This window comes from Callithrix jacchus, chromosome 6 (assembly GCF_049354715.1).
Source record: "Callithrix jacchus isolate 240 chromosome 6, calJac240_pri, whole genome shotgun sequence".
Taxonomy (NCBI): Eukaryota; Metazoa; Chordata; class Mammalia; order Primates; family Cebidae; genus Callithrix; species Callithrix jacchus.
The window spans coordinates 128,077,103-128,094,259 of NC_133507.1; the positions used below are offsets into that span (position 1 = coordinate 128,077,103).

General features: G+C 37.7%; 1 protein-coding gene across 4 annotated transcripts in view; it reads right to left on the bottom strand.

The window, feature by feature from the left end:
* DYTN (dystrotelin) overlaps window positions 1-17,157 on the bottom strand; it is a 69,564-nt gene that overhangs the window by 7,127 nt on the left and 45,280 nt on the right. For all 4 annotated transcript variants that reach the window (XM_035305452.3, XM_035305450.3, XM_078328303.1 and 1 more), the window contains 3 exons: window positions 12,871-12,941; window positions 8,047-8,206; window positions 5,093-5,585 (listed from right to left, as the gene is read on the bottom strand). In XM_035305452.3, coding sequence (XP_035161343.3) covers window positions 5,093-5,585; window positions 8,047-8,206; window positions 12,871-12,941 — 724 coding nt within the window. The remainder of the gene's footprint in view (window positions 1-5,092; window positions 5,586-8,046; window positions 8,207-12,870; window positions 12,942-17,157) is intronic.

Consider the following 17,157-nt stretch of genomic DNA (forward strand, 5'->3'; position numbering starts at 1 on the left):
GAGAGTTGTTACCTGTTCACCTTTTAGTTGTATTGCCCCCCTTCTCCGAGTTTGCTGTCATCATTTGTTGTTTTTATATGATTTAATTCATGTTTTTCTTTTGTGCAGCTTTGACAGCTATTATGTTTGCTCTTACTATGAGACTTATAGAAAAGATCTTATAGTAATAACAGCCTATTTTCTTCAGATAATTTCAAATGCTCTGTCTTTGGGTTTGCCATTTTTTCTACTTGATCTAGTCTGCTGTTGAAAAATTCTATTGAAATTTTTAGTTCAGTTATTTATTATATTCTTCAGCTCCAAGACTATTGTTTGGTTCTTTTAAAAATTTTTCTATCTCTGCTGAAATTCTCATTTTGTTCATGTAATGTTCTCCTGAGCTCGTTGGGCATCTTTATGATGGTTAGTTTGAATTCTCCGTCAGGTAATTCAAATATTACCATTTCATAAGGGTCCATTTTGGAGCTCTGTCTTATTTGTTGGACTATGTTTCTCTGTTACTTCTTCTTCGTTACTCTTTATGTTAGTATCTGTGCAATAGAAAAACATAACTATCTCTCTTAGTCTTCAAAATTGGTCTCATACAGAAGAAGACCCTCAGCAAAGTCTGGTCAGAGATTACAGGGAGCTTCTCAAACCTTCATACTAGTTTCAGCTGACTTTTGTTTTTGAGCATCTCTCAGGCATCTAGAATATGATGGGTCTTGTCAGTAATTTGAGACAGGTTAGATAGAAGCCCAGTTCCTTGGAGAGCCCCCAGAAGAGTTAGAAGGTTGTATGCATGGTCCAATTGTCTCCCACCCAAGTGAGAAGCTGGGATATGGATTTTATTTTCCCGCTTGCTTTGCATTGAGCCTGTTGGAAAAACTGTGGTAAGTGTTTTCATGCTGGTTCAAGATACCGTATTTGTTCTCAAACCATGCCCTCCTAATATCATCACTCTACTCCTCTGTCTTGACTTCTCATCACTGAAACCTATAGTGACAAATGAATAGTAAAAAAAGATGGAAAAAGAAGCTGGAAAAATAACTTAGTAGATATATGCAAGAGATTTTACTATCAAATGGAAAGAAAATAGTTTAATAATACAGTAAAACAAGAGGATTCTCTCTCTCTCTCTCTCTCTCTTTTTGCCACAACGGAAGCAAGGAACAGCAGACACCTTTCCAAATTTATTTTTTACTTCAATTTTTAGCCAAATTATTCACTACTGATTTTCAATCCAATGTTTGGAATTCAAAGAGGTTTGTATGACTTCTATACAACTTTCTCTTTTCCATTAAGCTCTCATAGTCTCTTGAAATCCCATTATCTACTTAGCTAATGTCAACAACTGCCCCAAACTGATCATTAGGTTTGCTGTTTTAGTCTTATTAAGGCTTTAAGTATATAAGGCTTATCTTAATTTTTAAAATGTGTTGGCTCACTAGAAAAGCTACAACCCAAAATGAAATCAGCTACTAAGATAATGACCACACTGGATATATATATTGACATTCTGAGTAAATTTTAATCTGCTACAAACAGTAGATCTTTCTAATTCTCTAAACAATTCTCAAATTTAAAAAACTGGATCAGTAGGGTGATTAGAAACTTCTTGCTATTACTTGATGCATCCATGATAGAGACAGAAGTAAATGAAAGTACTTTGATTTAGCTTGTTTCACTTTCCACATCTTCATCCATGTGGTTATCATAGTTCTGGCCCTGATTAAGTTTGGTACAATTTTGGTAAGTATGCATAGATTATATTTAAATTATAAAGTATATTTTAATAATCTATATTGCCAATGACTAAATGAAGTTTGAAAATAGGATCAGATTCAATATCAAATTGAATAATGTTATAAATATAATTAGAAATAATTGAGTGAGGAGTGATATATGAGCAAAACCGTAGCCATGAAGGTTAATATAGTTTTTCATGTTTAAATGCCTCAAGGAAATAAAACTAACATAAAAGAAGTGAAAGTGAAGTTTTAAATCCGAACAATTAATATTTCTTGAATTATTGTAAGGACTAGAACACTGTAATATAAAAAGATGTGCACCATTCTGCTGATATCACAAGTACATGTGTATAATCATCATACTTCCTGCAGAGACATCTCAATGGTCCTACTGAGATTGTGAGTGAAACCATTAAGTAAATATTCTGAGACTTCTAAAAATATTTTCTATAAGATTTGATAATGCTAATTGCATATTTATACATTGTTGCATCAATTGAATTTAGAAGTATACTTTACCTTTTTATAATTTTCCTTTTAATGATGTGATGCATGTATATATATATATATACACATATCTTGATAAAGTCACTTGAAATATGAATGAATCTTTTAGCTTTAAGTACTAAATTGCACAAATGTTGGGATACTGTCTTCCAAATACATGTGGTAGGTTAGTCTATGAGGAATCTAAAATGTGCAATAAAGCCACTACATCTGTGAGGGTTGACCCAATACAACATTTTAGAAATCATCAGCTTTCTCCAGCTTATTTAGAGAAACAAAGATAAAAAAAAAAGTAATACGTCAAAGATTAAAAAAAGTTTCTATAAAGTCCAAACCATTTGGTGAAATTTTCCTAAAACGTCAAGTGGATATTGACTTTGCTTTGAATACTCATCATGACCCCAAGGATGTTTAGATGGATATGCAGTGGGTGGACTTTTGTGTCAGCTTAAGAATCAGGCACAAAGTGTTCCCATCCCTTGCTCAGGCAATTTGAGCATGCTTCTGGCATTTTTCTGAACTTGTTTTTGTTAATACTAAGATTATAACTCCAACTCAATTTACCGTAGAGCATTTTTTGAATCACCAAATAATTAGTTTGTTGAGTTGATTCTACCAAGTTCTATGTAAAGGTGATATTATTATGTACTCAGTTTATAGCCCTCCAACAGGGTCTTTAAAGGTATAATTAAGTTAAAATGAAGTCATTAGGATGGTCCCTAATCCAGTATAACTGGGATTTTTATAAAAAGAAGAGATTTGGACATAGACAGACATAGACATAGACATAGACATAGACATAGACATAGACATAGACATAGACATAGACATAGACATAGACATAGACATAGACATAGACATAGACATAGACATAGACATAGACATAGACATACATAGAGGGAGGCCATATAAAGGCATGGGAAGACAGCCCTCTGCAAGCCCAGGAGAGAAGTCTCAGAAGAAACCAATACTGCTAACACCCTGATCATGGACTTCTGGCCTCCAGGACTGTGAGAAAATATATTTTGGTTCTTCATTTAAGCCACTGAATCTGTATTACTGTGTTATAGCAGCCCCAGCAAACTAAAACACCACTCAGAAATATTTTGAGAAGGTCTCCTCTGATGCAAAAACACATGAGAATTTTATCCTTCATTTTATCAGAAATCTGTAGATGATCACTCCAACATAAGACACCTTAGGCTTTCTTAGAAAGAAATTTATATATAGTTGACCCTTGAACAATACAGGTTTGAACTTGTAAGGGTTCAAATCCACTTATATGTGAATTTTCTTCTCTCTATACCACTCCTGGGACAGCAAGACCAACCCTTCCTCCTCCCTTTTCCCCTCCTCAGCCTACTCAGCATGAAAATAATGAGGATGAAGACCTTCATAATGATCCACTTCCATTTAAATATATTAATCTTTCTATGATTTTAGAAACATTTTCTTTTTTCTATCTTTATTATAAGAATACAGTATATAATACATATGACATACAAAATGTGTGTTAATCAACTGTTTATGTTAACTGGCAAAGCTTCCAGTCAACAGCAGACTATTAATAGTTACGGTTTGGGAGAGTAAAAGTTACATGCAAATTTTCAACTGTGCAGGAAACCAGCACCCCTAATTCCTGCATTGTTCAAGACTCGTGTGTGTGTGTGTGCGCATGTGCGTATAAATAGTTCCTGACTTGTGATGGACTGACAATTTTTTTTATTTTATGATGGTGCAAAAGTGATATGTGTTTAGAAGGAAATAATACTTCAAATTTTGAATTTTGATCTTTTCCCAGGCTAGCAGTATGTGTTATCTTGTGAAGCTGGTCAGCAGTGAGACAAATGATCAGCAGTGTACTCCACAGTGCATTATATTTAATGAATTGCATGAGCTATTCAATCCTTTATTACAAAGTAGGCTTTGTGTTTGATGATTTTGCCCAACTGTAGGCTAACGTAAGTGTTCTGAGCACATTTAAGGTAGGTTATGTTAAGCCATAATGTTTGGTAGGTTAGGTATACTGAATGCATTTTCTACCTAACAATATTTTCAGCTTACATTGGGTTTATCAAGATGTAACCCCATTTTAAGCTGAGAAGTATCTCTCTATATATATATTTCGGGTAGGTTAGGTTAAGCCATAATGTTTGGTAAGTTACGTATACCGAATGCATTTTCTACCTAACAACATTTTCAGTGTATGTTGGGTTTATCAAGATGTAACCCCATTGTAAGCTGAGAAGCATCTCTCTATATATATGTAAAGATAACAAAATACCCTAATGAGAAATAAGACAATGGCACACCAAAACAGAAGCAGTAACTATAGCAAAGAAGGGTATTTTTTAAAGCTTTCAGAATTTAGCAATAAATCATAGCTTACGGAGAAGATAATAATGATGATATAGAAATATCTAGAGATACCATAGAAACCATAATCAATTCTCTTGATTTTGGTTTAGAATATAGAACTTCTAGAAAGAGTGCTACAATATTATCCCCATTTTTAAATGGTGACATAGGCTGCCCAGGTATATGTGATTTAGGGATACTGATAATAATAGCAATATTTTACAATAACAAAATAATAAGCATTTAATGAATGCTTGCTATGTGCCAAGATCTATACTAAAGTCTCACATGGTTTATCACCTTTCCTGCTCACAACAGCCCTATGAATGAGGTAATACTAGAAATCAAGTTCAGAGACACTGCTGATAACCAATAGATTCAGAGAACTGCTATGTACTACATGAATTGGAGCTGTTGGGCTGTTATAAAATCAAGTTTTTGAAAAGGCAGCTTGAATCCTTTGCCATCACAATGTCTACGGATAGTGAAAACCTTACCTGATGGCATTTCTAGATTGAAGGCATCCATAAGTTTTGACAATAGTTCTTGCAGTTCCTCTTCCTCCAGCTCAACCTTTCTCTCCTCGATGTTACCTGCCTCTTGCCTTTCCACAGTTGCAAGAGCAGGACTGCTCGTTTCGCCAGGAGCCTTTTTGGGGGTATCCTGCTTCAGTCCCTCCTGACAACTGGGTAGGGCACTAATGACTTTCTTCGGCATTTTTTGTATTTGACTTTGTGCTCTGGTGCTGTGCAATGCGGTCTCTGGTAATTGTGGGTTTCTCAGAGCATGCTCTGCGTTTGTGTGACTTCTGTGACCTCTGCCAACCTCCTCAGGGTTAGGAAGAGGGTCCCATCTTGAACCATCTTCACTGGCATTCTTGATCTGCAAATAATCCCCTCCCTTTGGAACCCTCTCAGTTGGAGAATGGTCAACCTTGGTCTCCACATTTTGAAAGGAAGAAGATGAAGAACGGGGTGGCTGCAACCTTGCCTGGGATTATAGGTAAAGAAAACTTTATGAAGAAATTAACATTTATCTGACCTTTTCATAAATGCATTATATTTCAACATTCCAACAGAGCATTCTAATACAAGACTTTTCTTTCTCCTCTGTAAATGTATTATCATTACTATTAATTTTACTTTATGCTGCTAATTCTATGTCAACCTAAAACTCTCTACAAGAGTTGGAACAGCTCAAGTTCTAAAATAACAGAGGGAATAATTACAAGAAATTTAGGAAAATTCTAGGTTCTAAAAAGCCCAGGTTCTAAAAATATCATAGGGAATTTCTGAAAACATAAGCATATATTGAATTGACAGATAAAAATTATTACAATAAAGCGTGCTTATAATAATCTTCCTGGTAGGTAAGTTGTGAGGGGCTTCACGGTAAGCCAAAGGCATAAAATTTAGGGATGTGCTCCTTGTGAAGCACTGTTCTCAATGTGTGGCCCGCAGACCCTAGAAAATCCCCAAGAGTCTTCTAGGAGTTTGTGAAGTCAAAATTATATTCATAAAGATACTCAGATAACATTTGTTTATTGTATTGACATGTGCACTGATGACGCCAAATCAGTAAGCAAAGCTGTTGGTGCTTTAGCATGAATCAAGACAGCAATACCAAACAGTCCTAATTATCAGGCTATTCTTCACCCTCATACACTAGCAGTGACAAAAAAAAAGCCAGTTCTGCTTAACAACACCTTTGATGGAATAGAAAAATTTCTTAGTTTTAAAAATATTCACAAGTCTTTTAAGTATTTTGTGTGATAACGTGTGAAATGTGCATAAGACACTTCTAATGTGTACTGAAATAAAAGAGTTGCCTCATGTGTCAAAGAAAGACTGATAGACTATGGTTATTCCGACTTGGGTATTTGTCAGTTTCTCAGAAATGAACAAAGCAAGAATGTCACTGCAAGGAAAACAATGAACAGTATTTGCTGTCAGTTATAATAGTTAAGGCTGGGTGCAGTGGCTAATGTCTGTAATCCCAGCACTTTGGGAGGCTGAGATGGGAGGATTGCTTGTGGCCGGGAGTTCAAGACCAGTCTGGACAGCATAGTGAAACCCTCCTTGCTACTAAAAATTTAAAAATTAGCTTGGTGTGCTGGCATGAGCCTGAGATCTTAGCTAGCCATGAGGCTGAGGTGGGAGGATTGCCTGAGCCCCAGGAGTTCAAGGCTGCAGTGACCTATGATCCTGCCGCTGTGCTCCAGCCTGGGTGACAAAGCAAGACCCTGTCTAAAATACATATTTACATACATAAAAAAGCAGGCTTTCAAGCAAAAATTAGAATTTTGGAAAACTTGCATCTACCACCATGAGCTTGTTAGCTTTCCAATTCTTCAACAATTTTTAATGAGATTAGTAGTGACATTAATGAATGTGAATTTTTTTTATCCTGTTTAATAAAATGAATGAGCATTAGGACATTCAGCATAGCTTGATGAACCTATATTTTCCAAATGATCAATATATAATGTTACACATTCATGCATGCCTAGGTGACCCATTCAAAGACCACATAAGAACACTGAATATTAATGAAACAGTGTGACATAAATATGGTTTCAGATTCCATATTGAAACTATCCTTTAAGAAGCTGTCCTCTATCATGTTTTGGGCTACTATAAAAGAGAAGCATCTCTCAGTATCTGAAAGGCTATTAATATACTTCTCTCTTTTTCAACTGCAAATCTGTGTTAGGCCTGATTTCTTCAGATACTTCAACCAAAACACATTGCAGCAGATCAATTGCTGAAGTGGTTACAAAAATTTAGCTGTCTTTTATTAAGCCAGGTATTTAAAGAGATTTGTGAAAAATGTAAAGCAATGCCACTCTCCTAAGGTTTTTAGAAAAACATATTGTTTAAAAATGTTATCTGTATATTTAATGGGCTTATTAGTTCTATGTTTTAGATAGTGAATACATTTTAACTTCTCAGTTTTAATTTGCATTAACTTTGTTACTTATTTCACTTATTGAACAATTCTGTTTTAATCTCATTCACTTTGTTATTTCTTTAATTTTATTATTAATTTAATTTTAATTAATTAATTTTCATTTTGTTTCTGTGGTTATATTTATAACAATAGATATAGATACAAATAGATGTAACCACAGAACCAAAATCCCCTCAAATATTTTTAAGAATGTACAAAGGATCCTGAGACCAAAAGGTTAAAAAACTGATGCTGTAAAGAATCAGTTTGCCCCAAAGTCTATTGTTTCCAAATGGTACAGATCTTGCTGTCTTTCAATGACACTACCTTCATGGAGGAATAGGATATAGCTTGAAGGATGGAAGTGGGAGGTCAGGGTATGGAGAGAGGACTCAAGGGAACAGGCTGATCAAGGTAAGGTGGGAAGCTCCTCTCTTGGCTGAAGGACTCAAGGTTAGACTTCCAGGTGGTCCAGATGGCCAGTGCCTCTCACATTTTATACCTGTAGGTCCCGTCTTATCTGCTGTAGCTTGGTCCGCAGACTATCCTGGTTGGTTTTGAGTCTGTGAATCTTTGTTTCAAATCGGCAACTTCTTTCTTCCTGAGAGATGTATATAGCTTGCAACTGGTCTTTGTATTGGTTTAATTGTTTTTTAAGAAGCCTGTAAAAAGAACAGATTTGAGTGGTTTGGAAGGGCAAGGTGCCAACACACCAATTAGAGACCTGGTAAGATGTATTTCAGTCTTCCCTGTGGGAAAAGATGCTGGAAAACCCTGTGCCTCGACTGTTTTTGGTTTTGTTTTGAGATGGAGCCTTGCTCTGTCACCCAGGCTAGAGAGTGCAGTGGCATGATATCGGCTCACTGCAACCTCTGCCTCTTGGGTTCAAGTGATTTTTCTGCCTCAGTCTCCTAAGTAGCTGGGATTACAGGGTCACCATGTCCGGCTATTGGAAAACCCTGTGCTCATCTGTTATCTCACATTGATCAATACTGTTGACACTTTGTTTACCATGTGCAGCTGCCTTTGTGTATATTATGGATACAATTCCACTAAGCATTCCACTGGCTTTAGAAGTACTTCAGAAAACTTGCCAGGCATATTACAGGTTATTTTTGACAGCTTGCCTCTACCAGCTACTTAAATAGGAATATTGACTTTGTACATTATCCTTTGTCTAGAAATACTCTATTCAGAATGATAGTACAACTGTCATGGCTGACCAGGAACACAGGGAGGAAGAATATTGCAACTGATGGATTGTGTGTCTGCTTTGGCTTCTCTTTCTGTCAAGTTGTTCATTGGTTTAAGAATGAACCGAGAAGCTGGGTGCATTCATTCATGGGTGTGTGTGTGTGTGTGTGTGTGTGTAATCCCAGTGCTTTAGGAGGCCAAGTTGGGGTATCCCTTGAGGCCAGGAAACTGAGAGCAGCTTTACCCCATAAACACACACACACACACACACACACACACACACACACACATTAGCTGAGTGTGGTGGCACCTGTAGTCACAGATATTTGGAAAGCTGAGGTAGGAGGATTACTGGAGCCCAGGAGTTAGAGGTTACAGAGAGATATAACTGCACCACCACTCTCCAGCCTGGCTGACAGAGCGAGACCCTGTCTCTAAAAAAAAACATGAACCAAGTAGTCGGGGTAATCAGGGCAATTCTTTAAAACAAAAGGTAGGCTATGTTGCTCTTCTGCTCAGAACCCTCCAGGGGTTCCCCTCCTCATTTAGAGTAAAAGGAAGTCCTTATAGAGGTGGCCAAGACCCACAAAGATGGCACAGACCCCCCTTCCGTCTCTGACCTCATCTCTTGCTTTCCAGCTTATTCATTGCCCTGTTCCCATATGGAGCTTCAGGCTCCTCTTTGAATACCCCAGGCGTGTTCCCCACTTAGAGTCTGCTCTTCAACTCCCTCCGCCTGGACACACTTTCCTCCCCAGGTCATTGCTCAGTTTTCCCCGTCACCTCCTTCAAGTCTTTGTTCACAAGGTGCCTTTTCAGAAGTGCCCTTCTCTGACTGCCCTACTTGAATCCACAAATGACAACCCCAACCTCTCCTCCAGCATGGCCAAACTCTTCCCTTCTTTATTTGTCTCTGTGGCTTTTCACCATGTCTACAGAGCCTGCAGAGTCCAGCCTACAAACTTCTAGACAGCCATGCACTGTGACAGAATACATGCTTTACTTACTATTTTACTTACATATCACATACTCTATTCCTTACTTAACTGCTTATTGTCTCTTTATTTTGGCAATTTTGCATGTGTGTGTCTTGCCATATCTTCTGGGTGAGTCATAAAATAGTTCCTATCGTATAGTAGGTTTACAACTAAAATTGTCTAAATAAAGTAATTTTATTTGATCACTCGTGTTAGAATATTTGTGGAATTTTGTGGAAATTGGCTATCTGGTATGAAATGCAACATTTCTCTGATTAGAACCTGTGAAATTCCTAACTACATAGAGCTCGGGGAGGTCTTGAAATTAAGTTGGGCTCCTATGCAAAGCAGGCATCTCTGAGCGATAGCCCTCTAACTTCGAAGACAGTCATACTCGGGTGAAACGGGAGTCTGACTCCAAAATCCTTGGTAGTAATTGGAGTTTCAGGTGTATCTTTCTGATGGGTTTCTCAGAAAGCAGTCAGCCCAGGGATTTTACACAGCCAACAACAAAGAAGTAATCTCAGTCAGCCTGTCTAGACAGTGTTCTCTGGACCTCATGTGTTGGGTTCGTTATGCCCGCTAACAAGAGGTGTCAGGCTCTCTCTTTTCCCCATGTTGTCCACCATGCTTGACTGCTTCCTTCTCTCTGGCCTGTCCACCAGGCCTGGACAACTAGATGACATGCATCCCTATCCTTCCACAATCCAGGTGAAAGAAGGTAGACCTCTATCAGAAATCCAGTTTTTTTCTTCTTCTGCATCTTTTTTTTTGAGATGGTGTCTCACTCTATCACCCAGGCTGGAGTGAAGTGGAAGGATCTCAGCTCACTGTAACCTCCACCTTCCGGGTTCAAGCAATTCTCTGCCTCAGTCTCTAGAGTAGCTGGCATTACAGGCATCTGCCACCACACCCAGTTAATTTTTTTGTATTTTTAGTAGAGACGGGTTTCACCATCTTGGCCAGGCTGATCTTGAACTCCTGACCTCGTGATCCACCTGCCTCGACCTCCCAAAGTGCTGGGATTGCAGGTGTCAGCCACTGCACCTGGCATCTTCTGTGTCCTTTTTAAAGAAGAGCTGCTTACTGGTTGTTTCTGGTAAATACAGTTCACCTGGTGCCAATATTTTCAGCAACTGGGAGCCCAGGACTTTCCAGGCAATCATCCACTTACAACAAACAGTTCAGGTTATCCAAGAAATAATTCCTTTTAAACGACCTGAAATCTGCCTTTCTAAACTTTTATATCTTTATATGTATTTCTGCTTTCTGGTAGGGTCTAAACAGCTTGAATCTCTATAATAAGTATTCAAATGGAACATAAATACTCCCTAGGCAAGCTAATCATGCCCAGAGCAGTGAATGTTACTTAATTTGACGATTACTGACATGGTTTGGCTATGTTCCCACCTAAATTTCATCTTGAATTGCAATCCCCATCATCCCCATGTGTCAAGGGCAGGACCAGGTGGAGGTAATTGGATCATATAGGTGGTTCCCCCATGCTGTTCTCACGAGAGTGAGTGAGTCTCACGAGACCTGACGGTTTTATAAGCATTTGGCATTTCCCCTGCTTACACTCACTCCGTCCTGCCTCCCTGTGAAGAAGGTGCCTGCGTTTCCTTTGCCTTCCACCATGATTGTAAGTTTCCTGGCCTCCCCAGCAATGTGGAACTGTGAGTCAATTAAACCTCTTTGCTTTCTAAATTACCCAGTCTCCGGTATTTCTTCATAGCAGTGTAAGATCAAATTAGTAAATTACCTAGCACAGTGTAGATTAATAATAGATAACTAGTAATTGAACAGTACTCTTTCTGTTAATATGCCTGAGACTGTTGATTTTTAAATAATCAGTGTCATAATTGGCTATCACTGAACTTGCAATTGATGACCTTACATATCACAGGTCTTTTTCACGCTACTTGTGCACATGGGCCTGAAATTGTGGGACTTTCCTTTAATCCCTCAAAATCAAGTCTTTACTAACTGCCTCACTGTCCCAGCCTATTAAATCTCAGTGATCCAAGATTGTAATTCAGTTTATTACCTAGGGATTTTGGCATCATGTTACACAACACATTTGAGAATCATGCTGTCTACAGTTTCATCCAAATTACTGATAAAAATAATGGTGCAGACAGGAACAAAGATGTAACTTCATGTTACATTTCATTCAATAATCAGCCTTATACTCTGGTACACTCTGTAGTGATAAATAATAGGATACCAATGGTAGAAATAGATTATATCAAAGGCCATACTTAGTTTAAAAGAATTCATTGTATATGATTATTTTAAGAATTACATTTTTAAAAACTAAATTTTAAAATTTGCTTTATGTTTCTACATTTTCAATTTTAATATAGCCTTTCTATTGCTTTACTACGTTAAAAATGTTTTCTAAATTATTTTATTCCATGAAAAAGATTAAAATTACCTTTAAGATTTAAATTATTTAGATATTTTAAAAGTGTTTACTGAACTCCTTTTCATGAGTTATCACAGAATTTAGAAAATATTTTATGTCTTCTGTACAGTTGGATTAGGAATCATATCTCAAAATACATATATGCATAGAATTGCTAGTTTATGGGTTGTCTGCTGAATATTAAGTATTGTGCCTGAAAACAAAGGTCTTCCCTCAGGGGAAACTTCTTCTGGGGAGCCAGGAATTCTGTCTTCTAAAGGAATAACAGCGGGAAGATAGGAGGTCAAGAAATGTTAAGTTCCTTGAGACACACTAAGATGATAGACAGTTTCCATTCGGCTAATAAACCTAGCAGAAAGTTAGATGCTGTTGGATACCAAGCACTGATTTCTTTAGAAGTAGGTAAAGCACACATACATAACACAAGATACACACAAAGAATCAGTACTTCACTAAAAGTGCTTAACCAAATTCCAAGGAATAAAATCAGGCACTCAAAAGTCAAAACGTATTTAGCCTGGTGATTTTTGTTATGCTTAACTACTCAAATAGAACTGAAGCTCTCTTTTACTTTCATATTGGAGTCACAGGATTTCTTGGCTTAAAAATTTCTCCCAAATTAAAAAAAATGGTAACATTTTTGTAGAAAATTTTTCTATAAAAGCAAAGGAAATGCTTTGGATTTCTCTCTGCTATTGGTATTTGCACGTACTCATGTGGCTCCTACCTTCTTTCCCTATGGAGAGCATTAATGGATTCACGAGTCCTCCACAGTTCATTCCTAGTGCTGACCATGGTCTAGAGAAGGAAGAAATAAAAAAATAAGTTTTTGGTTTGAATTTAACCCACATTCCTAAATCTGATATAAGAACATGATAATTATGTTTTTCAAATAAATTCAGTCTATTTCATTAAGTGGCTGCTATTTGGGTTTACATTTATGTATGATGATGCAAATGTTTATATGCTCAAAGTACACCTGCATATCTAATTTCACAAAAGAAATTAAAACAGTTTTAGTTTTTAGAAATAAAGTCACAACAGTATTTTGCTGAAGTTAGTTGCTACCCTGAATGTCTTCTTCCCATAGGCATCTACTAGAAGCAGTTGGGTCACTTTCTTGCTTACAGTCTCTTCTGTCCTCTACCTTTGACTTTCCCTTTCTTGTCTTTCCTTTGCTTGCTACCTGGGTGTGCACTAGAGTCATCATTTCTCTTCAAATTCACCATCTTTTGAATGAATAATGGTCAACTTGGTTGTCACTTAGGATTTCCTCACCAAACCTTGTCTCTTACATCACATTCTGCTCCCTGAACTGCAGCCCCAGGGCAAGATTTGACCTGATCCAGTCCGGCCCATGCTCCTGGGGCATCATGTTCCAGCCCTTGGCTCCCACATGTCTGCATGAAAGATTAGATTTCATTACACTCCGTTTATAAACAGCTGTGGCTACAATCTGCAGCCTTCTCCCATCCCTGCAAATGACCTGAAGAGGGGCTGGCCGTTTTAGGAACATTGTTCCACAGGAACAGCCTGAAAGAGGAAAAGGGCAGTAGCAGGAAGAAGAAACTGAGCTACGTACAGACTTAGCCATGTTCTCTGGTTGGTGTGTGTCCTTTGCAGCCCCTTTGAGTGAACTGTGCCATTGCCTCTTCATTCAAATACTTAAACAGCTTCCACATGCACAGTATAGTCTTTGAATTGTAAACTTTATATTATTTTTAAAAATAATTACAATTTAAACAATAATTGCAGAATATCATGGCTTTGCAAAATGACTGTACTCTCATAAGCTATTTTGACCTCTATTCATTCTCTACATATGGTGGAGATAGAGTAGGAAAGGTGTGTACATATGCTATACACTTATTTATGTCTTTGAACACTTAGGGAGAACAACGAAAAACCTTAAAATTCTCAAACAAAATGATTCAGTGATTTAATGTATATTATTCTTATGAAGAAAATCTTTAAAAGAATGTCTTGCACCAATATTATGTGGTACAAATTTTTCTGCAACTGAGATGCATTTCAGGTTAGTGCAAATAGGCTTACCGTGGTATATCCACAGAATCGATATTATGGTTTATTTAGTCATGAAAGGATACACTGTTTCCAATTTTTTTAAATTAAAAGCAGTGCTGCAGTAAACATAGCTGTACATGCCTCCTTGTGAACATGTGCAGGTTTCTTACGTTTTAAGTTTAATAGACACTATCCTTTGCCCTCTTTAGGCAAGTGCACACTTGAAAATGCGTGGAAAAAGATCTGTAAAGATATGCTTCAAACAGGTTATCTCTGGGGAATTAGGGACTGGCCCTGGGTTGAGAATTATGGTTGAAAGAACCTTAGATTCATCTATAATATCTTAATTTCTTATGCGTCAAACAGATTCATGTCTTATTTGTATGAAGTGTGTTTTTTAATAAAAAATAGGTTATATACATAAGATAGGACGTAGCAACTTTAAAAATAAAAAAGAGGTGAGAGGGAAGTATAAGAAAAGTAAAATAAAGGAGCACAACAAAAACAGCAAAAGCACGTTTAAATTTCTTCCCTCAGAACAAATGGATGTTACAGTGGAAAAAAACCCTACATTGTGAATATGTTTTTCCGTCCTCTTTTGTTTGAAGCAGGAAGCAGAGTAGCTCTTTATTTGTCCTCATACATTGGTTCAGCTCTCTGTCACACACTAGCATTATGCCTGTGTCTTGGCAGGTGTCCCGTGAGGGATGTTTCCAGGTGTCCCAGTCTATATGTGTTTGTGAATAAAATGCAGACAGGCCTGAGACAACATCATACACAGGTGGCTGCAGAGACCTCTTGTCATGGGGTGGTCACAAGACTTACTCTCTACTCACACTTTTTTTTTTCTTGAGACAGAGTCTCACTCTGTCACCAAGGTAGAGTGCAATGGCATGATCTCAGCTCACTGCAACCTCCACCTCCCAGGTTCAAGCAATTCTTCTGTCTCAACCTCCCAAGTAGCTGGGACTACAGGCACTTGCCATCGCACCCAGCTAATTTTTGTATTTTTAGTAGAGATGGGGTTTCACTATGTTGGCCAGGCTGGTCTCAAACTCCTGACCTTGTGATCCACCTGCCTTGGGTTTCCAAAGTGCTGGGATTACAGGCGAGAGCCACCATGCCCAGCCTCCACTCATACTTCTACCCAGAACAACTGCAATACGGGAACTCTAGTTTTTCTTTGATGACTATTACAGATGGTCACATTCTGAAGCCCTTTCTTAAGCTCAGACTACTGATTATGATTGCTGGAAAGTGTACAAGTGGAGTTACACATGTGAGGGCAAATAAGCAGCTGATTGAAAACATGGTAAAGTATTTGCAGAATGTATACTCAAAGAAAGATAGCATTTATAATCCCTTTATGAAAAAACTTCACTGGGATTTTTAAAGTTCTTTCCTTCATCTTACTTTCCTTTTTTTAAAAAAAACTTGTATTTTGAGTTCAGGGGTACATGTGCAGGATGTGCAAGTTTGTTACATGGGTAAATGTGTGTCATGGGGGTTTGCTGTACAGATTATTTCATCATCCAGGTATGAAGCTTAGTATCCATTAGTTATTTTTCCTGATCTTCTCCCTCCTCCCACACTCCATCCTCTGCCCTCCAGTAGGCCTCAGTGTGTGTTGTTCCCTCTGTGTGACATGTGTTCTCATCATTTAGCTCCCACTTATAAGTAAGAATCTTTCTTTCACCTCCCTCTCTCACCTCTTCCCTTTTAAAATTTCTCAACATTTTACTTACACATGCATGCATTGGTTCTCCTATTTTTTAAATAACATAAGATTTTATAATACTGAGTTGGCAAGTTAAGGCCCTATGGGCAGAAGGAAGCCTTATCTGTAAGTTACAATCAGAAGTCTTGGCAGAGACTTTGTATGGACACAGGAGTAGTTTAAAGTTGTCAGGGTTGAATGCAACCTTTTTTTTTTTTTTTTTTTTGAGATGGAGTTTCACTCTTGTTGCCCAGGCTGGAGTGCAATGGCACTATCTTAGCTCATTGCTACCTCTGCCTACCAGGTTCAAGCAATTCTCCTGCCTCAGCCCCCTGAATATCTGGGATTACAGGCATGCGCCACCACACCCAGCTACTTTTTTGTATTTTTAGTAGAAACGGGGTTTTGCCATGTTAGCCAGGCTGGTCTTGAACTCCTAACCTCAGGTTATCTGTCTGCCTCGGCTTCCCAAAGTGCTGGGATTACAGGTGTGAGCCACTGCGCCAGGCCAGAATACAACCTATCCTAGAAATGGTTCCCTCAAAGCTGAACTTTGCCTGAACAGGGAGGGGAATGTCACACACCAGGGCCTGTCAGGGGTTGGGGGCAAGGGGAAGAAGAACATTAGGACAAATGCATGCAGGGCTTAAACCCTAGATGACAGGTTGATAGGTGCAGCAAACCACCATGGCACATGTAGAGCTGCATGTTCAACACCTGTATCCCAGAACTTAAAGTAAAATTAAATTAAGAAAAAGATTAATTATGTTATAATAGCTAATATGTAAAAATATAAAAATAAAAAGGGAGAAAATGGTTAAAAAGAATAATTATGTTATAATAGCTAATATGTAAAAATATAAAAATAAAAAGGGAGAAAATGGTTAATAGGTATCAAGTTTTAGTTATGCAAGATAAAGTTCTGGAGATCTAAACAGTAGTGCCTATAGTTAACAACACTGTATACTCTATACTTAACATTTGCTCAGAGATTAGATCTTGTAGTGTTCTCACCACACATACAAATTAATTATAATAATAATAAAGGGAGGAAACATTAGGAGGTGATGGATATGTTTATGGCCTCAATGGTGATGGTTTCCCACATGTATATTTATCCCCAAACTTATCAAGTTGTATACATTAAATATATACAGCTTTCCTTTTCTTAAAAAAAAAAACTTGATTAAATGGCATTTATGTATTTATTTATTAAGACAGGGACTCACTCTGTCACCCAGGCTGGAGTTGGGGCGTGATTTAGGCTCACTG